Genomic DNA, 22,677 nt, shown 5'->3' on the forward strand with positions numbered 1-22,677 from the left:
TATTATAGATATTGCTGGTATAAGTGGTATTATAAATGTCGACGTTACCGACAATGTCTTCGGTATTAATGAATAGATATATGACGAAACTGCTCGCGAGGTGGATGAAGTCTCCTAGCTCATTCAAATTTCCGGTTTCTTGTCAGGGTAGAGACGGCGAATAAGGTCAACCGCTCGCGGCGTCAATGCCTGATAATCAATAAGTTGCTGTAATCTTTGTTCCACAGTATTATAGTAGGTGATAAGTCCATTTTCAAGAAGTGCTCCTGTGCACTGTCTAATCAAGTCAATGTGGCTCGTCAGCAGTGGCAGCAAATCCACCAGCAACGCATGCCATTCTGTAACACATATCAACACTCGATCCATGTTCGGGCGCCAGTATACGTCGTCAGGTATGTTTTGACACATACTGTCAAGAAGCTCTTCATTGGCCTCGGCAAACTCGTTCAAATTATCGTGAAAAGTATACTCTCGTGCTACTGCCATCGAGTCGTACGGCGCTACTGCCATCGATTCATTTTGCAGCGAGAGCTTCGAGTCATCCCATGCCACCAATTTTGCGTCCCCGATCTCGATGACGTCGTCATCGTCATCATTATCATCGAGATTATCCAAGATATCAGAAATGATGGGATCAGGAAAATTCCACCCCAGTTGAGTGCGAATGAAGTTGGCTATCTGTCCCGCACGGTTATCTGCAATTGACGGGATAACCGCGTTAGCTTGTTGCAAAAGCTCGACAAATGCGGGATCGTCGATACTAGGCAAGTTGTGAATATCATCCGCTTGCGAAGTGGAGACATGAACAGGTGCTTGCGCCGGATCGACAATTGCGAGTTGCGTTGATTGTGAATTTGGCGGAGAGTCTTGCGTTGCTTGTGCAACAAAGAGATCTGAACTTTTTTCTATGGCAGCATCCGGAAAGGCATCTTCTTCCTCAGCTTTAACAACGATCATCAGAGAATCGGGCGTATTCTCCGAAGATGTGCTATCAAGTATCACAAAGGTTTTAGGTTTGTCATCAATGGTGATGCCACACGATTGGGCAATCTCTTTGATCTGATCGAACAGCAACTCTTTAGAGAAGCGATTATGAATGAAAGAATCGACTCGATACAATGCGTGTGAGCCGTCAAAGTCACCCATTTTGGCTTTAATAAGCACTTCTCGCTCGATGTTAAGTAGCTCAAGCCGAGAGAGGTTGGCAGGTTTGCGAGCTTTAGCTCTCAGAATGGCTGAAGCATGAGGGTCTGTCGCCGCCACTTGGGACAGAATAAGGTTGGTGGTGGTAGTCTCGTTATCGTGGCTCACACTGGGGCTATGAACAGATTGTGGGGCCGCCTGCGGCATCTTGTTTGGTGACAGCTGGAGATCAAGCAGCGACGATTGCGTAGCTTCCACCTCAACACGCGGGGTAGACGCTACATGTGGATAGGGGAATGACGACGATGGTGCAACTTGAGCAGGGGGCGGCGGTGCTGACATGACTTGTGAATCCTCTTCATCAGAAGACACCGATGCGTGCTCTACGATAAACCCCACCAGAGCTTTCTTGACTGTTGATTGTGTGGATTCCACCACAACGCGATTCATTTCGACCATATCAACGGTGGACTCTGTTGCAAGTTCTTTTGATTCCTCCACGGGCTGTCGTTGCGTGGTGTCCTCCGAAGATTGCTCTTCTCTCACCTGTTGTTGGGGTTCCTCCCGAGATTGCGTCTCTATCACCTGTTGTTGGGGCTCCTCCCGAGACTGCGTTTCTATCACTTGCTGTTCGGGTTCCGCCGGAGGTTGCTCACATACATCAATATCCATAGAAGTATTACTGCTGGCTTCTTCGGATAGTGGTGGTGGGGGAGGAGGTGGTGGAGGTGGTGGCGGTGGTGGTGGCGGTGGGTTGGAACGCGTCGAAGCAACTGACGTGCGGGGTCTTTTGAAGGCCAGCTCCCCTGTATTGAGACCATTATCGACGTCCAAGACCCACTCTTCCTCAAATGACTCAGCCCAATTGCGCTTAAAATGCGGCAATTTTCGGGACCGAGGAGGACGAAGTACTGAGCCGTCAACTATACGGTATTTTTCAATAAGCTTCTTGGCGTGATCGAGATTTCCTATCGGCTCAGTAGGAGAACCATAGAGTCGTAGCAAGAAATCGCGATAAAGGACGCCCACATCCATCTCACTCACAGTCTTCAGATAGCGCTGGCGACATATTTGTACAGCGTCGTTGATCCGAGCACGCTCACACTCTGGCTCGTAGGGGATCTCAGCATACACTCGATCAAGAGCTTCGCGAAAAGACTCTCCTTTGAACCCATAGCACGGGATAAGGCCATAATGACGCCAAAGAAATGTAGGAAACACAAACTCATCCACTTTGACTCCATATCGTGCAAAATTTGTCTGAGCAATTTTCTGGCGCTGATAAGCACTGTGCCCATTAACGTAGGCATGAAACAATACATCAACCATTTCCGTCCCCCAGTGAGTCAATCCCATCCATTGGGGGAGGTATGGAGCCGGACTCCTCACCCTTGGCACAGTTTGCAGCGTTTGTTGCTGATTATGTATCACCGGCATTTTTGAAGCCGCATATCGATCTGCCACTGCTTCGTGAAAGTCACTTGCTCTAGTGCTTGCAGCAACCGTTCGATGTTCATTTGAGTTTGGGTTCGGGGGAATGTCGCCAGTTTGTGGAGTCAGCGATCGTCCATAATACTCAGGTGAGCTTGACCGAGGTCTGAGTGGATTAGCGGTATCATTATGCTCAAATCTCAGCAGTTGTGTTGCTTGAGGGGATGACTTGGCTTCTGATGCGACATTCAGCTGAGCATTGGGTTGGGTACTTCGTGGATCACTAGGCTTTGCAGAGGACTCGGCGGTAGACTTGGACACAGGAGGTTGAACCACGGGTTCGGTAGCTGACTTATCGGCGAGCTGTGCAGTTCTGTTACTAGCTGGCTTCGTGGTTGGCTGGACAGTCACCTTCTCGGCTGGTTTCGCGACTGACGTCGCACTTGTTTGGGCAACATCATTACCTGATGGCTTCGAAGCAGGCGGAACAACAACCTCGATAACGGGTTTCGCAATTGACTTGTTAGCATCTATATTGGCTGTTTCAGCGACTGGATTGACAGTATTTTCAACAACATATTTGGCAACCGCTTGTGGGGAAGAATTAGTAGGAGACTTGGTGGCGGCCCGCGATATTGACTTGTTAGCCAGTCCTTCGACGGACTTGGCTCGGCTTGTACCGGAATTAGCTGCTTCTGGCGGTGGGGGTATCGAGGGACTTTCGGTGGATGCTGTAACCACCAGAGCCGCCAGCGACGCTGATGTTATAGAATTGGGGGACATCGAGGACAACTGGGGGGCGGATTCAGTGGGAATAGATGGTGGTGGTAGCTTGGGACCAGAAGATATGGTGCCAGCAGACAGCGGCACCGATGCCGAAGATGTCGACGATGCTGAGGGTACGGGTGACAAAGATCGCGATTTTCGTAATCGTATAGACATTCGTGCGGTCTCTCGAGCATTTTCGTAGATATCTCGTCGAAGTTTAGTCGTTATCGAATTAGCCTCTGCAAGAAATTGGTGGGGTATTTTGCGTTCGATGACCTTTATCTGCTTAGCCAATGTGTCGAACAAAACTTGGTCTTGCCGATTAAGTTTGTAATGGCTTTCGTTGATCTCGGTTTCGAGGGCGTGGTATTGGTAGCGGAGTTCGTCCCATCGCAGCACAAGAATGTAGACGGCTTCGAGGTCGGCGTCGCGCTCAAACAGCGCCAGTAGCAGGCTCCATGTGGCCTCGAGCTCTCGTCGAGTATCCTCGGCGTACTTATATCGCTTTTCGCCGACAGCGGTTCCCCTAAACCGGGTCATGGGGAGGCGAGAGTCGTCTGGTGGTAAGGGTGCGCGCGGTGTAGAATAATACGCGCGCCTTCTGAACGGTCGCAGACTAGAGGGGGTCGACGGCGCCATTGTATCCGAGTAGTGGGGGCAGGTGAGTCGGAAAGATTGTGTCTCTGGTAGTCAAAATAAGCGATCGAACTTTGGTGGCAATGAAGGTGTATATATATACTATGTATAACTTGGCGTGTTTATGCGCGACTGGTTCCTGGCGTGTTTCAAATTAACCGAAGAGCGCAAGTCGGATTTATGAGTGGGCTCTAAAGTTGTCATCAAATTGACACCCCTAGAACAGATTATGGAGGGGAATAATAGCACGCCTGGCGTCTTTTCTCGGAGTTCCAATTGTAAACGAAAATTACTAAAAGTTGTGAGACCGCGTTCGAGTAATTTTAGGGCATCACCAGTAGTCCAAGGTGTATGTAGATCTATCGGTAAACTGAATGCTTAATGAAACAATTTGTAATTCTCAAAACCAATCCTCCTTGAGTTGCGCTATTCTAGTTATTATTGCCTACCTGCATCGGTGTGTTTAGTGTGGGATCAGTTGATGCATGTACCACCCACCACTTCTGATACTTGTGATTAATAAGTTAGTAGCTTTTGTTCATGATGAATTCATCTCGAATGCATTCGAATGAAGAACCCCCAGCCTATAATCAAGAGTATGCTTGACGAATATTGTAATTAGTGACTTCATGACTCGCCTCAAACTCAAATGAAAAGAATAAATCGCTCTTTTGAACAGAGCCCAGTATAGAACTAAACATCGAAACAATTAACCACTTTGAAAATGTAACATGACCACTTCTATTCATTCCTCGACTTCCACGGCACGTCCCTCGAGTGAACCGGGTCGCGCGCGAACTTTTCCATCCCACCCCCCAATCTGTCAACGACGATGCTGCAACCGAGCCAAGCACAAAAGGCGCCGGCTCCACCGGTTGGAGCGACGCCCGGAGTGTCGTACACCCCTACAGACCTCAACATCCCCCCTTATCTCTACGACAAAGTGCCGTCGCTCTCGTTGTATAAGCAACTCAAGGACCGCGAACGTGAGATTGACTTACTCATCAGTCGCAAGGCGTTGGACTTCCAAGCGATCCAGCAAAAGCTGTTACACCCTCTGAACATCCCTTCGGAGACCGGGATTTTGCGGGTGTTCGTCTACAACACCTGTGACCACCAGCCATGGCAGAAGAACTCTAAACAAGGCGAACCGACGTGGACGTTGCGAGTTGAAGGTCGATTCATTGCCGACAACCTGGCAACTACTTACCCCGTGGACCAAGTGAAGTTTTCGCTGTTTTTGCTGGCCATTTCCATCGACTTGATCCCCAATGAACACTACCCTCAATGGACTAATTCTCAACAAAATGTCATTGAATGGCGTGAAGACCCCCGCGACAAAAACGCCGGGTTTGATGGGATTGACGTCAAGCGTCAAGGAATGTACGATGTCGAGTGTAAGATCGCCCTTTTGGTTAAGCAACACTCGCCGTTGCCTAAGTTCGCTCTTTCACCGCAATTGGCTCAATTCGTGGGTATGCAAGAAGCCACCCAGCAAGAGCTCATGTACACCATTTGGCAATACGTGATCTACAAGGGTCTCTTCAGCAATACTGAAGCCATGACTAAAGTGCCAGTAGTTTCGCTGGATATTGTTCCTGATGAAGAAGAGGATCAATTGACGGTGGTCAGATGCGATCCCGTTCTTAAAAAGTTGTTGGGTGTCGACGCATTCAAGTTTGGTGACTTGTACAAGATCTTACAACCTCATTGTCGTCCTCGCCAACCGATGATGGTTGAATACACCGTCAACACTCGCAAACTGACCACTCTTGGTGATGTGGTGATCGATATCCCCATTGAATTGCCGCTTAACATGTCCAAACAGCAACAAGAGGTGCTCGAATTCAACAAGAGAGCGTTTGAAAATTTGACCAACGCTGACGCCACCATCGATCAACTCAACCAAAAAATCTCGCAGGCGATCGTTGGTTTGCAAAATGCCAACACTCGTGAAGTTTTCTACAGAGAATTGAGCGAAGATCCGGCTCAGTTTATTGACCAGTGGTTGCGCACGCAACTGGAGACGCTCAAAGCACTTAAGAGTGACGAAGGTTACAACGAGGATGTTGTTAGACGCGCACAATTCTTCGAAGATAACGAAGATTTGATTCGTGAAAAGATCAACTTGTTATTAGGGACAAATCGCTTTACTTAAAATCTGGTGTTCAAAACACACCAATGTATTATTAATATGACATGACAACGAAACTAGGAATTAGCTATGTAAATCAAAAAAAAAAAAAAAAAAAAAAAAAAACNGAAAAAATAAACGACCTCGGGGAGGATTGAACTCCCGATCTTGCGATGTCCTTAAGAAGTAACAGTCGCACGCCTTAACCACTGGGCCACGAAGTCATTTTTGGCTAGAGTTTCATTAGGGCAATCAGCAGTCTATAGCAATATGGTTGTTTTTGAGTCTGTAGCTTAATTCTCCCGTAAAATGCTGTACAAACTGATGGTTTCAAGTGATAAAGATACCTTAATGACGCATGCCGTAAAATTTTGAACAATTGAAAGTACATGATCGAGTTTTCGATGCTATTTCTCTCAGTTGCAAGTCGGGAAGTACCCGACCAGAATACGTTTTCTGAAAACACATGGCTCGTCAGCAACACATCTCGTTAGTGCCTGGCTATTTTGCCGATGGAAACTATTAATTTCCCGTTGCAGAATTTGCTAGTGTGTTTTTTATGTAGTTTTTGAATCATCAATGTAAAGAAACATAATTTATTATACCGAAATCTATGGGAGAGACCCAGACTACTTTTGCAAGAGTTCAAAGGAAAACCTTCAAATGTAACCGAAGACGATATATGGGGTATCATTGGCGTCAGCTATGATCAAGCAGACGCAGAAGGAGCAGCGGTGGGTTGACCGCCAGCAACAGAGACGGGGCCACCCACAGTGATGGCCGGCAAGAGGCCCGCAGAGACGGGGCCACCCACAGTGATGGCCGGCAAGAGGCCCGCTGTGACGTTTAAGGGGTGTTCCTTGAAGTATTCTTCAACAAGAGGCTGGTATTGCGCAGCAAGCTGAGTGACGGCGGCAGCGGCCTTCAGCAAGAGGTCGCTGATCGACAACCCAGAATCATCCAACGCCTTTTGAGCACCTTGGACCAAAGCCGAGACCAATTGACTCAGAGTAATGTCAAAGATGCCCTGACCGTCGTTGAAAGGAGTAGAGCCAAAGGTGGGTTGTTGCACAGGAGCGTCCTTCGACGGGGTGGGAGCGTCTCGCTGTTGAGCGGGGGCTTGTTGCTGAGCGGGGGCTTGTTGCTGAGCGGGGGCTTCTTGTTGTTGAGGGGGAGGAGCTTGAGTCTGTTCAGCGGCAGGGGCCACGGTCTCCGTAGAAGGAGCTTCCAGAGGAGCAGCAGCCGAGGACTCAGCAGCAGGAGCAGCCAGTTCAGCAGCGGGGGCAGCCAGTTCAGCAGCGGGAGCGGCGGGAGCGGCGCCGGCACTGCCGCCTTCACCAGCCAACAAATTAGGGTCAACGTTACCGCTGATAATGTCATGGACGGTGACGCCAGAGGGAAGTGACGCCAACACGTCCAGAGGAAGAGCATCAATCACGTCTTGCTCAGTGACACCTTCAGGCAACTGAATGCCTTGACCGTTGGCGCCAGGGGCAGGTTGAGCGGGTTGAGCAGGAAGGGCAAGCACGGCAGTAGCCAAGGTGAGTAAAGCAGTCAATTGCATTATTAAATGTGTGTGGATAAGAATGAGTTGCTAACGGTGGTGGGAGGAATACTTATATACCGTTTAGATCGGTTTTAGTCGTCTATGTTCATTCATGCGTTGGAGATGAAAATTTAACCTTTTAGGACCCTTATCGTCTATCCTAGTGATGTAGACGTACGCCGGCTTTAACAAAATCAGATCTAGGCGTTTCGCCGACAGCCACACCCATGACGCGAAAAATATATCCAGGATAATTGCGCAATGAATAATAGTATGACAAAACCTCATACATACTTTGATTCTTGATCATACAGATTTAGTTCTTGTTGGTATGGATTACTTCAAAATAGGGCTTGGAGCCGTTTTACATTTAAACTTATTGGTAGAGGGCAATCGCTCAAATCATTTGTTGAAACTATTGTTGTGCTCGATTAGGTGAAAGTGGTTTCCTGTTTGGGCGCGGAAGATCTGAACCTGCGCCAAAGAACGCGACACTGAAGAATATGCCTGAGAACCAGTATGGCGATGACAAACAGACCTACAGTTCGTGATTGAGGCTGTGCTCGTCTATTTTGTTGATTGGTGAACTCGTGTTCACTTAGTCGTCTTCTATTGAGATCTCCTACTTTTACGTAGATGAGATCAACTGTCTTTTTCTTTTACAGCTATAAGGACGATAAAAACTTTTCAAAGCTTACAATTTAATAGGAGGCCAAGAAATCAGTTCCAATCCTCGAAGACCATCTCGGGCCATCTCGGACAATCTCGGTACATTGGTCAACAGTGGCTGAGCTTACTTTAGCCGAAACCGTACCCGGAGAAGGCGATTGGCGACCTTGATTGAGTGAGCGCGATTGAAGTGGGGCGGGATCTAGCGGCAACCGGTGAAGAAACACGTGGAACACACTTCAGGGGTTGAACAGTAAGGGGTATGAAAGCTAAATGACGCGTGCCAAGTTGTGGCCGGGATCTGATCAGACCATGTCTAGTTTAGTCACTTTAGAGACCTCGTTTGGAAACCCTCCGCCACCACAATATACAATGGCAGGTTGAGGTTCGTAGAAGTCCCTGGATGTGAATGTCATTAATTGATGGCATTGGAAAGGACATCAAACAGTTATAGCTGAACTAATGAATTGATGGTAGGTACGGTCAAATTTATTTCTGCTGTGGAGCTAGCGCTGGCAATTACATAGAAACTGAGCCTCGTCTGTTCTGCAATGCTAGCCCAAAAATAGAATTGGATTGAAGCTGTTCATCCATGGAGTAATTTCAAACCACAAGAGTCTCTTCAAATGTGAGCTATAATATCATGAAAAGCTTCATCATTTAACAAATTGAACCAATGGAAGCAGATGTATGTTTGGTTCCAGCATCAACGCATTGTAGTGAACATTGAAGGTGACCTATACTTGAAGCAATGATAATCAAAGTGTAAGACCTAACAGGTTGTATGATGATCGTGAGTTCAAGTTTGTTTAAAGCGGTTAGCTCATTGTTCTTGGCACCATTTGTATGCATATTTATATGGTGACAAGTTTTCTGAGAGTAAACACCATGTTTATGCACCATCCATGCCTGCACACAAAAGTTCCATATACAGGAAAAATGAAAACCCTATCAAGTTCATTCATGAGGCAAATGACACCCTAGAAAAAAACGAACCACATCACTGTAATTTTCAATGCTCAAGTAGTACGTGAGACAACAATTGAGAATTGTTTGAATGCTTTAAAATTTCTCTCAAAAAAAACTAAAAAGTGTGCTATAAATTCAAAGAATATCGATAAAACCAATCCGTTTGCTCCGTAAAATTCTTTGGCATTGGAAGTATATTTGGTGTAACTTTGGGTGAGTTGACTTCAAAACTGGCGTCTCAATATGAGTTTAACGGTGGAAAAAAAAAACTTTTTTTTTTTTTGCAAATTTTTTTTCGCACTCCTCTGAGTTTGTGGCGTAGTCTATTACACCCAGTGAGCATTTAACCCGACTTGTGATGTTCGTAGCAGTGGTGAGATGGGTGTAACACCTCGTCAACGTTCAATTCTATATGCAGGTGCATGGAAAATATGCAAGACATATCAAGGTGAGTTCCAACACGCATCTACAGAGGTACCAGCTCTATTTTGTTAGCATTATTATAATCTTTGGGCACGCCTGTTTGGCTTGATGGGTCAAAGCCAGGGTCAACAAAGATGTTGACACTTATATCATGCTTTGAAGTTTGGGGTTCTGCACACAAGCATTGCGAGTGCATATGGTTCATAAATTTTCAATCTGGTATTTCATTACGTATATGACGCTTTAGAAAAACTTGAAATAAACCACTCGAAAGTATACGGTGCAAATAAATTTTAAAATAGCAAACGGGATTTTTCTGAATTTTTTTAAGAAAAACTTCAAAGTGTGATATAAAATCAGGAAGATTTGCTACAAACTTTCCGTTTGTTTCATAAAATTCTTTGGTACCAGAAGTATAGTAGATAAATATCTGGGCGAGTTAACGTCCGATCTGAAGGAGTTTTAGCAATGACACTGTACTTTAACTATATGCAGGATACTTTTATGAGTGCAATACTCACAATACATCTGGCTTTTTCAACTGTGAATCATGAGTAGGTCAAGTATGTTACCGCCGCTATAATTTTGATAAGATATACTTCTGGCTACAAGACTTTCATGAACTCAAAGGAAAGAATGGCATACTTATCACACTTTTAAGTGCATGTTCAAAGTATTCCTGCATACAGCGCGAAACCTTTCAAGTCAACTTTCACCACCATCAAGACAAATTAATTGAGTTCTGATGCCATTTCCATAATTCGCACGGTTCAAATATATTTGTAATAGACATCAGAAGATGTTCCCGACAAAAAAGAAAAATCTTGAAAAAAATTTGAAATAAAAATTTGAAAGAATTTTTGACGAGCGGCGCAATGCTTTATATGCAGGATGAGATTCAGAGAAACTTTGACGAGTGGTGCACCACGGTATGTGCAGGATATAATTGACAAATAAGGGTCACGAGCGCGGGATCAGTCTCATTCTTTACCTCAGTACTCATTTTGACTTTATAAGATAATTATTGCAACAGTGGTGATAAAATCCCGTTTAGGTGTTATTTTGGATTAAAGAACTTGAAGAGCGTGACCTCAAAAATTGCCAAAACGCATCCTTCACACTCACCGTTCTCTCGACTCAGCTAGGTTGAACCAGGAGTGTGCTTACAAATGTTACTCGCAAAAGTGCAACGAATAGCATATATAGACGGCATCAAATGGCATTCGAAAAGCTCATGTCGTCTTTTGAAAAGTCAAGAATTTGAAATGCCGCTTTTTTTTTCGTAGATATATTCCAGTTATTCTATTTGCTTATATCGGTTGTCTGTGTATCGATATTGACTATACTGGCCACGGTGATCACGATGAGACTAATGTCATCTCATTTCGAAATTCGAGGAGCAGAGGGGACCTAAGGTTAATGAAAAATTGTGCGGCTTAGCGTCATGGGCTCAAGCTATTGGTTTTGGAAAAAGAGATGACACCGACGTGATTCGAACACGCGCATCTTACGATAACAGAAACCCCAACCTTACAGTTGAGAAGCTTAAACGCTTGAGTCTGCCGCCTTAGACCACTCGGCCACAGTGCCTTCCGGTTGAGAGCCCGGGAGATTTCATCGATGGTACGATGAACAAGATGATGGTGATGGGGACTTATCCTCACCAATTGTGACTAGAAAAACAACAGCCGTAATTGAGCGTGGAGTATCAAACATACACGTCAAGTTTCTAAGCCATAAGTGGTGTTCAAGCAGTATAATTGAAGAATCTTCGCTCTCTCGTGTGAAGAGTAGTCGATTCGACAAGCAACTATGGGTGAAATGTTCAACCAAAACGACACGACAATGATCTCTTTACGTTCTTTTCATGTAATATCAATTGATATATCTGGAAACATCACTTATTTGTAGTTTGGCATACTCTACTTATAAGTCTGCAAAATTCCAATGAATCCGTTATCGTCACAAATCCCAACTGCAAACATCATCATAATTCAATGGCTGCAAACATCATCATTATTCAAGGGGTCATTCTCCCGTTTCTACGTTTCCATTCCGTACGTGACATCCCTCACTGGTGTCATTGGGGGTAGTGCGAACGCGTGCCGTAACGCGTCTCGCTCATCTTCACCCTCAGCGCTCCACTTGCCCCTGACCCTTTGATCCACACACACCATGCTGAAGCGGAGCCACGATATGGTGGACGCAGGTGCTACAGATACTCTTTCGGGAGATGTGGCCATCGAGATTGCTGCGGCCCTGGAGGCTGCTGGCGTCGAGGCCAAGATCGTGCCTACTCAGAACCAACCCAAAAAGTCGAAAGTGGCGCCCGAAGAACCGTCTCTGTTTGAACTTGAACTTGAGAATATGCATAACGGTGACGGGGGGAACGCTGAAACTCAGCTGTGGGCTCGTCCCCAGCTTCCATCGCTGTTTAACCCTAAGGTGACTGACGTCGTGTTCCAGCAATTAGATGGTGAAGAAGCAATGGAAGGAGAAAACCAATGTGCCCAGTTTTTCGGGCTTACTGAAGAAGGGTACTCTGTGTTTTGTACAGTTACAGGGTTCGTTCATTACTTCTACGTCCCCGTGCCCCGAGGGTTTGGTAATGACTTGTTGCCGCGATTCACCAGCTTTTTGAAAGCTAACTACGTCGGGGTCACCGATGTCAAGATTGTGTCCAAGGAAAGTATTTGGGGTTTCAACAATAATGCTCAGCTGCCGTTTTTCCAAGTGTTTTGCAATAATCTGAAGAACCTCACCCGTGTGCGTGGGGGGTTCGAAAGAGGTGAAGTGAGATTTGAAGACTTGTGGGAGGGGACTCCCGGCGTCCTGTTTGACAACATCAATTACTTGTTACGGTTAATGGTGGACTGTGACATTACGGGAATGTCGTGGATCACGTTGCCTGCTGGTAAATACAAGATGGTCAATGACCCTAACCATCGTCGCAGTACCTGTCAGATCGAATGTCAAATTGACTATCGAGATCTTGTTAGTCACCCGTCCGAAGGTGAATGGCTTAAGATGGCTCCTCTCAGAGTGCTTTCGTTCGATATTGAATGTGCTGGGCGTAAAGGTATTTTCCCCGAAGCGTCTAAAGATCCCGTGATCCAAATCGCTAACTGTGTTAGTGAAGTTGGTGGTGATGGTAAACCATTTATCCGTAATGTGTTTACTGTTAACACTTGTGCTCCTATTACTGGGTCTCAAATCTTCGCTCACAAGACTGAACAAGAGATGTTGATGCATTGGCGTGATTTCATCGTTAAATCCGACCCCGACGTCATTATTGGTTACAACACCGCCAACTTCGATTTCCCGTACCTTTTGGATCGGGCGGCGGCGCTTAAGCTCGACCGGTTCCCTTTCTTCGGCAGAATCAAACTGATTAAGCAACAAGTGCTGAGTCTGATTTTCTCGTCGAAGGCTTACGGGACCAGAGAAAACAAAGACGTTAATATTGAAGGGAGAATGCAGCTTGATTTGCTTCAATTCATTCAACGTGAGTACAAGTTGCGGCTGTACACCCTTAACCTGGTGCTGGCCCATTTTTTGGGGGAGCAAAAGGAAGATGTCCAACATAGCATTATTACTGATCTTCAAAACGGTACCGCGGAAACTCGTCGACGGTTGGCAGTCTACTGTTTGAAGGATGCTTACTTGCCCATGCGTTTGATGGACAAATTGATGTGTCTTGTTAACTACACTGAAATGGCCAGAGTCACAGGGGTGCCATTCTCATACTTGTTGAGTCGAGGACAACAAATTAAGGTCATTTCACAGTTGTTCCGTAAGTGTCTTACTCAGAACGTCATCATTCCCAATATGAAACTGGAAAGTGTCAATGAGGATTATGAAGGGGCTACTGTCATTGAACCTAAGCGTGGTTACTACGATGTCCCCATTGCCACTTTGGATTTTGCATCTTTGTATCCATCGATTATGATGGCTCATAACTTGTGTTACACCACCCTTCTCAATCAGCGAGCGATTGAAGCCTACAAGTTAGGACCTGATGATTATATCAAGACTCCTAATGGTGACTATTTTGTCAGTGAACATAAGCGACAAGGGATTTTACCCACGATTCTCAACGAATTGTTGACTGCCAGAAAGAAGGCTAAAGCTGATCTCAAGAAGGAAACCGACCCGTTTAAGCGAGACGTGCTTAACGGGCGTCAACTAGCACTTAAGATTTCTGCCAACTCAGTGTACGGTTTTACTGGTGCTACCATTGGTAAACTTCCCTGTCTTGCCATCTCGCTGAGTGTCACTGCATTCGGGCGTGAAATGATTGAAAGAACGAAAACAGAGGTACAAGAGAAATACAGTATTAAGAATGGGTTCCAGTATGACGCTGATGTCATTTACGGTGATACCGATTCGGTGATGGTGAAGTTCGGCTTCAGTGATTTGGAGACGTGTATGAAGTATGGTGAAGAAGCAGCGGCATATGTTCTGACGAAGTTCAAGGCTCCCATTAAATTGGAGTTCGAAAAGGTCTACTTCCCGTACTTGCTTATCAATAAGAAGCGGTACGCCGGCTTGTACTGGACTCGTCCTGACAAGTTTGACAAGATGGACACCAAGGGTATCGAAACGGTGCGGCGTGATAACTGTCGCTTAGTGCAAAACGTCATTACCAAGGTGTTGGAATTCATTTTGGAAGACCGTGATGTGCCTAAAGCTGAACGGTTTGTCAAGCAGACGATTGCTGACTTGTTACAGAACCGTGTCGATTTGCTGCAGTTGGTGATCACCAAAGCCTACGCTAAGACGGACTACGCTGCTAAACAAGCTCACGTTGAGTTAGCCGAACGGATGAAGAAACGTGACGCCGGTAGTGCTCCGGCGTTAGGGGACCGTGTCGCTTATGTCATCATCAAGAGTCTGCTGGACAAAAATTACGAGAAGCTGGAGGACCCGTTGTACGTGTTGGAGCACCTGCTCCCCATTGACACCAAGTACTATTTGGACAACCAGCTTACGAAACCGTTGGAACGTATCTTTAATCCTATTTTGGGCGATGCGAAGACTAAAGAGTTGTTAGGTGGGGCCCATACTCGTACCATTAAGATGGCAGCTCCTAAGACTGGGGGTTTGATGAAGTTTGCCAAGAAGCTGGAGTTGTGTAAGAGCTGTAAGACGCCCCTCCCTCTGAGCAATCACGGCGCCCTCTGTGATAACTGTGTCAAGGATGAAGGCAAAGCGCTGGCAATGTACTGCGACACTCTCAGTCAAATGAATTACTTGGAAAACAAGTTCTCTCGGTTATGGACTGAGTGCCAACGGTGCCAAGGGCTGGTGTACCAGGAAGTGTTGTGTTCCAACAAGGACTGTCCCATTTTCTACATGCGTAAGAAAGTTCAGAAAGACGTGTCGCAACAGGCTCAAGAAATGGCCAAGTGGGACAATACCATGTGGTAAATAAACGAATATAACGAACGATAATAATTCACTAGGTAGTGCCTGTGATGGTGGCAAAAAGACAATTGCCACCTGTATGATTTTAAGGAAAGTTCTGCTTAATTCTAGTGAGTGACGGCAATTATACCCAATCAGCCCGGCATTGCCTCGTTAGGCATTTACAAAACCAAAAATTAAAAAGAAATGGGTGGCCTCATGTAGCTATAGGACGTTACTGCCGTTATTGTTAGGCTGATGGCAGCGCCCCACTCCCCTCGCACACCTTCGATGACGTTCCAAGTTGCGAGCCCTGCGCCTTGTGATACCGCACCTCAACCGCACCCTTTTTCAAGCACACCGTTAGTGCCACTCAACCCGATCTTTTCTGGCCCTATGGCTTCATACACGGTTGAGCAGGAAAGGCTTGTGAAACGGGTGCTCAAACACCCGCCGAACCGCTACTATGAGGTGCTTGAAGTGAGCAAGGAAGTGCTGGACGGTGAGCTCAAAAAGCTGTACCGCAAGCTCGCTATTCGCCTCCACCCAGACAAGAACCCTCACCCCCAGGCTCCGGAAGCCTTCAAAGTGGTTAATAAGGCGTGGGAGGTGCTTCTGGACCCCAGCAAGAAGCGGATCTTTGACCAGACCGGCGCTGATCCTGACCTGAGAGCATCGCAATACGCTTCGGGCGCCAGTCCGTTTGCCAGCGGCAGAAGCCCTTTCACTGGTGGCGGTGGAGTTACCGAAGAAGATTTGTTCAACATGTTCTTTGGTGGCGCCCCCGGCCAGACGTTTTCGTTCGGTAGCGGTGGATTTCAATTCCATCAGTTTGGTGGTGGCAGCCCCTTTGGTGCTCAAAGACAACGAGAACAAGCTCGCGGGGCCCGGGCTGCGGGTGGCCAACGTCGTGGGGAGCCGCTGGTGTGGGACACGCTCAAGCAGATCTTGCCGGTGTTCCTTTTCCTTCTTTTCCCGCTTGTGACGCTGCTTTTCGGTCTGGGTAGCGATCTGACGCCGCAGTACAGCATGCTGAGACTGCTGCAATATAGCCATCAACGAGTGATGCCAGAAACCAGTGAGTTCTACTATGTTAGCGATCTGGTCGCCAAACGACTGGCAGAACAGTTACTGAACTTTGACCGCAAGGTCGAGCAAACTTACCTCGCCGAGTTATTTAATAAGTGTGTTAGGGAGCGGACGGCCCGGCAGGAGTTGATGGAGGAGGCTCAGGGGTGGTTCCGTCAGGACACTCACAAGATGAAACGAGCGCAGGCGATGCGGATGCCTCACTGTGAACGGCTCCAATCCTATGGGCTTTTGTAATTCATATATAGAAGGGGGACGACCATATAGTGATGATGATCATGAACGATACATTTTAATAGGTTTTTTCTTTTTAATAGGTTTTTTCTTGCCAGAAAACTGGAAAGTAGTTCGATTTGTAGACAATTGTCCTCTATGCAGGAACAGTGCATAGTAAGGCAAATTCAGTACATGCCGGACGTCGTCTACAGACAATGCTGCCAAAGCCCCTACTCCCACCGTGGTGTGGAATGAGAAATTTCAAAAATGATAGTGATGAGAGTTAATTTTTGGTGTCGGCTGCTGACAAATACACCGTAGGTAAGATAATGCGTTTGTGTTTATCCATATACCTCCGCTAGCATGGCTAGAGTTCACTAAATATAGAATATTTACGGTGGGAGAAGGGGGTTATAAGCGTTTACTGCAGTGACGTCACTGGGGGAGAGGGCGCGCGCGCCGTCACCTGGTAATTTAACGCTGGCGTCGATCGCACCACCACATACTTGAGACTGTCAAGTGGTGTGAATTAGCTGCTCCACGGACGATCTTTCCTGTCATCTCCGTCGACATTCCGCCCACAAAAAAGCCCAAGATCGACACTCTGGAGTGTCTGCTGCCGCTGGCGGCGCTACTGCCTCAAACCCAGGACCTTATCGCCTTCCTCGACCTGGGGGCACCTTTAACTGACGATGTCCGCCTCCAGCTTCTGGCCCATTTGGTGGCTCAAGATGAGCGCAACGTCGAACTCGCCGAGGACTTGGACCACTCTAAGAGCGCCAACAAGGCGTTCAAGCAGGCGCTTTCCGAGATCGGGACGGTGGTGATCTCGGTGGCCATGGGGGATTTATCCAAGAAAGTCGAAATCCACCCGGTGGAACTGGACCCGGAGATCTTGAAAGTGAAAATCACCATCAACACCATGATGGACCAGTTACAGACGTTCGCTAACGAAGTCACCAAAGTGGCTACTGAAGTGGCCAACGGTGAGTTGGGGGGCCAGGCGAAAAACGAAGGCCTGGTGGGGATCTGGCGACTGCTTACAGACAATGTTAACATTATGGCGCTTAACTTGACAAACCAGGTGCGTGAGATCGCCGACGTCACCCGAGCGGTGGCTCGAGGCGATTTGAGTCGGAAGATTAATGTTCACGCCCAGGGAGAGATTTTGCAATTACAAATGACGATTAACACCATGGTGGATCAGTTACGGACATTTGCCTTCGAAGTGCTGAAAGTGGCCCGTGATGTCGGGGTGCTTGGTATCTTAGGGGGTCAAGCGATGATCGAAAACGTGGAAGGTATTTGGAAAGAGTTGACGGATAACGTCAACGCTATGGCTTTGAATTTGACGACACAGGTACGGAATATCGCTAACGTCACTACGGCAGTGGCTAAAGGTGATTTATCGAAAAAGGTTACTGCTGATTGTAAAGGGGAAATCCTTAGTTTGAAACTGACAATTAACCAGATGGTGGATCGATTACAGAACTTCGCACTAGAGGTGACCACTCTTTCTCGAGAGGTGGGGACTCTAGGTATTCTAGGAGGACAAGCTAATGTCCAAGACGTGGAGGGGGCGTGGAAAGCGGTGACGGAAAACGTCAATCTCATGGCCACTAATTTGACTAATCAAGTGCGGGCCATCGCTACAGTGACTACCGCTGTGGCTCATGGCGATTTGTCACAAAAGATTGATGTCCACGCCCAGGGTGAAATACTTCAGTTGAAAAACACCATCAATAAGATGGTGGACTCATTGCAGTTATTCGCTCTGGAAGTGCTGAAGGTGGCTCGTGATGTCGGTATTAATGGTAAGTTGGGTATCCAAGCCCAAGTATCCGATGTCGACGGGTTGTGGAAAGAAATCACGTCTAATGTCAATACCATGGCGCTGAATTTGACGTCGCAAGTGCGTGCGTTTGCTCAGATTACTGCCGCTGCTACCGATGGTGACTTCACCAGATTCATTACTGTCGAAGCCCTGGGTGAAATGGATGCGCTTAAGACGAAGATTAATCAAATGGTGCTCAATTTGCGTGAATCAATTCAAAGAAACACTGCCGCCAGAGAAGCTGCTGAACTTGCCAACCTGGCAAAGTCGGAGTTCTTGGCTAACATGTCCCACGAAATTCGTACTCCTTTAAACGGTATCATCGGTATGACTCAGCTTTCCCTTGACACTGAACTTACTCAGTACCAACGGGAAATGCTCTCCATTGTCAACAACCTTGCTAACCTGTTGTTGACGATTATTGATGACATTTTGGATATCTCGAAGATTGAAGCCAACCGGATGACGGTTGAGCAAATAGACTTCAGCATCAGGGGTACGGTGTTTGGTGCGCTAAAGACGTTAGCTGTCAAGGCCATCGAAAAGAATTTGGACTTGACTTACCACTGCGACCTGTCTTTCCCCGATAATTTGATTGGTGACTCATTCCGTCTTCGCCAGGTTATCTTGAATCTTGCTGGTAACGCCATCAAATTCACTAAGCAAGGGAAAGTGCTGGTGCTGGTGAAGAAGCTGTCGAAGCCTCAAAGAGCGCCGCCGGCTGGAGTTCCTGGAGCTCATCACCCGGGTGGAGTTCAGGCTCAAGAAGACAAGTTGGTGCTCGAAGTATGCGTGCTGGACACTGGTATTGGTATCGAGAAGGATAAGCTTGGCCTTATTTTCGATACCTTCTGTCAAGCCGATGGGCTGACCACGCGTAAGTTTGGTGGTACCGGGCTTGGGTTGCTGATCTCCAAGCAACTTATTCACCTTATGGGGGGCGAGATATGGGTCACTTCCGAGTATGGAAAGGGGCTGAACTTCTACTTTACCGTAACGGTGCTGCCGCTGACAATACGTTACACGCGGCAAACGGAACAATTACTTCCGTTCTCCAGCCATTACGTCTTAGTCATCTCCACCGAACACCTGCTGGAAGAACTTGAGAACATTCGTCTTGGCATCACTGAGCTTGGTCTCAACCCAGTGATTGTTCGCAATATTGAGGATGCATACTTGACCGATGACCCCGTCAAATTCGATATTATCATCATTGACCTGATTGCTACGGCAAAGAATTTGAGACTTTTACCCGAAGTGAAGTACATTCCGTTGGTACTCTTGCACCATCTGATCCCTGAGCTCAATATGCGGGTGTGTATTGATTTGGGGATCTCTCTGTACGGTAATACTCCTTGTCTGATTACCGATTTGGCCCTGGCGATTATTCCGGCGCTTGAGCTGCGACTGATTTCGCAAAACACCGACGAGCTGATGAAGTACAGGGTGTTACTTGCTGAAGACAACTTGGTGAATCAGAAGTTGGCAGTGCGTATTTTGGAGAAGCAAGGTCACATTGTTGAGGTGGTGGAGAACGGGTTGGAGGCCTATGAGGCAATCAAGAAGAAGCGCTACGATGTCGTGTTAATGGACGTTCAGATGCCTGTGATGGGAGGGTTTGAGGCAACGGAAAAGATCAGACAATGGGAGAAGAAATCAAACCCCATCGATCTGCTCTCGTTCCGTACTCCGATTATTGCGTTGACCGCCCACGCTATGTTGGGTGACAGGGAAAAGCTGTTAGCTAAGGGTATGGACGACTATGTGCTGAAACCGTTGAAGCCTAAGTTGTTGATGCAAACGATCACTAAGTGTATCCATAACATCAACCAGCTCAAAGAGCTTTCGAAGCAGCTGAACCTGAACCGACTGGAGCTCTCCAAGAACTTGAAGCGGCTGATCAATGACAACGATCTGTTTCTTCTGACCATCAATGGTGGTAATGGCGTCCATGTTAACGAGGATGTGGTGATGACGTTGACGTCACCTCGCCTGCCCCACATTCGTAAGACGCTGCTGCATGAACTTATCCCCACTCCCCGTGGGATCATTCAACAGGACAAGGTGCTGCTGTTAGGTGCCCGTCCCATTAACAAACGGCTGGTCACAGAAAGTGTCATCATGCGAGCCCATGATGAGGACATGGAGGTCGATAATTCAGACAACCCTCCTCCTCCCGCTGAGGCCTAGATGAGTACCCTCGTTTAAACCTTTTATTATGTTTCTCTCGTGTATTAGTTAGTTAGTCATTGACAAAATCTGACATTATATCCCCCGCAAATTGTCTAGGCGACCTTAAATAATCTTTCGGGTATCACACACCCATCGACGTTTCTTTTCGTATTATCTATCAACGCTATCGAAGTCATAGATGATAACGCAAAGATGTATGCTTCAGGACACTATATATATAGTAAGTATTAACGATGGCTACTCCACATTAACTAAATTGAGACTCGACAATCGAGTCGACCCCCTGGCGCATATGCGCCGCACTGACGCGTGAATAAGTTTTTTCATTACAGGTCGCTGAGTTGGCAATTTTTCGGTAATTTCGATGAAAATTCTTTCCGCTAACGGCGACACGGGGTCCGTTAATGCCGAGGTTAAGTTCGAGTTTTCACTTGCGCCAAGCCTGAAATTTGCTAACCTTAAAAATGAAATAGAAGAAAGCAAGAAGTGATAATCTACAGTTTTTTTGTTTTCAAAAGGCTTATATTTATTAACAGGAAATTTAATAAGCAGCTTAGAACTTCTTACCAACGAGCAAGATTTGGAGTTGATCGTAAAGCGAGATAACACCGGCACCGGCAATACCTCTCAAGACGTTAGCACCGCAACCCTTGAAGAGCGAGCCGACACCTTCGGTGGCGACGACTTGTCTGAAGCAGTCGATGGCACCGTTGTACTTAACGGCTTGACCAGAGGTCATCATCATTCTTCTTCTGATAGTGTCCAAGGGGTACGAGGCGATACCCGAGGTGGTGGTGACAGCCCAACCCAACAAGAACGAGGCCAAGAAGTTACCTTGCAAGGGACCAACCAAGATGACGGGCTTAAGCGAGTCGTACAAACCGAAGTACAAACCTCTGTAAGCAATGATACCGACAACCGAAGGACCGAAACCTCTGTACAAACCGGCAATACCGTCAGTCTTCAAGGTCTTTCTGTAAACGTCAATCAAACCGTTGAATTCTCTTTCACCCGAGGCCGACTTGGCGTCGTTGGCCAATCTAGTTCTGGCGTAGTCCAACGAGTAGACGAAGAACAACGAGGTGGCACCAGCCATACCACCCGAGGCCAAGTTACCGGCGAACCAGGTCCAGTAGCCTTCTTCCTTCTTGAAACCGAACATCTTCTTGAACTTGTCCTTGAAGGCGAAGTTAAGAGCTTGGGTGGGGAAGTATCTGATGACGTTGGCGGTGTTACCTCTCCACAACGACATGACACCTTCGTCAGCAGCGGTTCTCTTGAAGCAGTCGACGATACCGGCGTACTTTCTGTCGAGTCTACCTTGCTTGATCATTTCGTCCTGGTTTTGGATCAAAAGCTTAACTCTTTCGATGGGGGCGGCGGCAGTCTTGGAGACAGCGGCGGAAACACCACCCATCAAGAAGTCGATGACGAAGTTCGAGTCGTTGGCCATTATGAATGTATGGAAATGGAGTTATGAAACTGGCTTTTTCAATTCGGGGCAGATGGGGTTTATATATCAGAAGCGAGGAAAAAACTTTTCCCTCAGCCAATTAGAACCGGGCTAACCCCCGGTGCAGGAACACGTTCCGGGAGACGTGTCCGCCAGTGGCTGAGCGCCGTTGCCGCCAGCACCGACCCCGCAATAGCCTAAAAAAATTAGTACATCACTAGGGGGCTACCGATGTAGTCAGAATTACGTTTGTTTACTCTACCATCTCCGTGTTCAAATGCTCATGGACGGGGAAATGCTAACCGTTGGCTGGTGAAAAATTATGCGGCATATAAAAACGCGCTTGCGGCTCCAGGGCGACACCTGGAGGCACCGCCGATCGAGATGCGAGGGTGATGGCATGGAGACGTCACGCGCCTGCAACCTCTATTAAATATAACTCACTAGCAGTAGTCATGATTTCATCGCTACAATAGTTTGTGCCACCGGTCATCAGCCACCCGGTACCCTGTCGCCCGAAACACGCTGGTAGTCAAGTGTCGATCTAAGGTTTGCCCTGCCGCGAAATTTCTGTGGCTGCTGGTGCGAGGGAAAAAAGAAACCTCCACAGATTCCCTGGGCCATGCCGTATCGGGATAACTCGGAACACGGAGGACTAGGGTTGGCAACGATACATATACGTGCGGCAGTGCCGGGGGTTAAGAATTTTGGCATTCCGGGACGAGGGCATTGGGTCGACAAACTATGTACCTTATCTACCCAACCAG

The 22,677-nt window shown here is 47.1% G+C and overlaps 6 protein-coding genes across 6 annotated transcripts; 3 read left to right on the forward strand and 3 right to left on the reverse strand. All coding sequences in view use genetic code 12, as the record gives it.

The window, feature by feature from the left end:
• Positions 1 to 123: 123 nt before the first annotated feature.
• DIURU_001185 (uncharacterized protein) lies at positions 124 to 3,882 on the reverse strand (the record flags this gene model as incomplete). The annotated part of the gene is made up of 1 exon (XM_034153701.1): positions 124 to 3,882. One exon carries the CDS (start codon positions 3,880 to 3,882, stop codon positions 124 to 126), a length of 3,759 nt encoding a protein of 1,252 aa, XP_034014063.1.
• Positions 3,883 to 4,810: 928 nt separating this feature from the next.
• On the forward strand, positions 4,811 to 6,136 carry DIURU_001186 (uncharacterized protein; the record flags this gene model as incomplete). The annotated part of the gene is made up of 1 exon (XM_034153702.1): positions 4,811 to 6,136. The coding sequence occupies one exon, from the start codon at positions 4,811 to 4,813 to the stop codon at positions 6,134 to 6,136; it is 1,326 nt and encodes a 441-aa protein (XP_034014064.1).
• Positions 6,137 to 6,821: 685 nt separating this feature from the next.
• Positions 6,822 to 7,676, reverse strand: DIURU_001187 (uncharacterized protein; the record flags this gene model as incomplete). The annotated part of the gene is made up of 1 exon (XM_034153703.1): positions 6,822 to 7,676. One exon carries the CDS (start codon positions 7,674 to 7,676, stop codon positions 6,822 to 6,824), a length of 855 nt encoding a protein of 284 aa, XP_034014065.1.
• Positions 7,677 to 11,894: 4,218 nt separating this feature from the next.
• On the forward strand, positions 11,895 to 15,149 carry POL3 (DNA-directed DNA polymerase delta; the record flags this gene model as incomplete). The annotated part of the gene is made up of 1 exon (XM_034153704.1): positions 11,895 to 15,149. One exon carries the CDS (start codon positions 11,895 to 11,897, stop codon positions 15,147 to 15,149), a length of 3,255 nt encoding a protein of 1,084 aa, XP_034014066.1.
• A 372-nt stretch (positions 15,150 to 15,521) lies between these two features.
• NIK1 (Nik1p) lies at positions 15,522 to 20,454 on the forward strand (the record flags this gene model as incomplete). Its single annotated transcript, XM_034153705.1, has 2 exons — positions 15,522 to 16,313; positions 17,080 to 20,454. The coding sequence occupies 2 exons, from the start codon at positions 15,522 to 15,524 to the stop codon at positions 20,452 to 20,454; spliced, it is 4,167 nt and encodes a 1,388-aa protein (XP_034014067.1).
• Positions 20,455 to 21,010: 556 nt separating this feature from the next.
• Positions 21,011 to 21,910, reverse strand: PET9 (ADP/ATP carrier protein; the record flags this gene model as incomplete). Its single annotated transcript, XM_034153707.1, has 1 exon — positions 21,011 to 21,910. One exon carries the CDS (start codon positions 21,908 to 21,910, stop codon positions 21,011 to 21,013), a length of 900 nt encoding a protein of 299 aa, XP_034014068.1.
• Between the last annotated feature and the right edge of the window lie 767 nt (positions 21,911 to 22,677).

This window comes from Diutina rugosa (assembly GCF_008704595.1).
Source record: "Diutina rugosa strain CBS 613 chromosome Unknown scaffold24_size174625, whole genome shotgun sequence".
Lineage (NCBI taxonomy): Eukaryota > Fungi > Ascomycota > Pichiomycetes > Serinales > Debaryomycetaceae > Diutina > Diutina rugosa.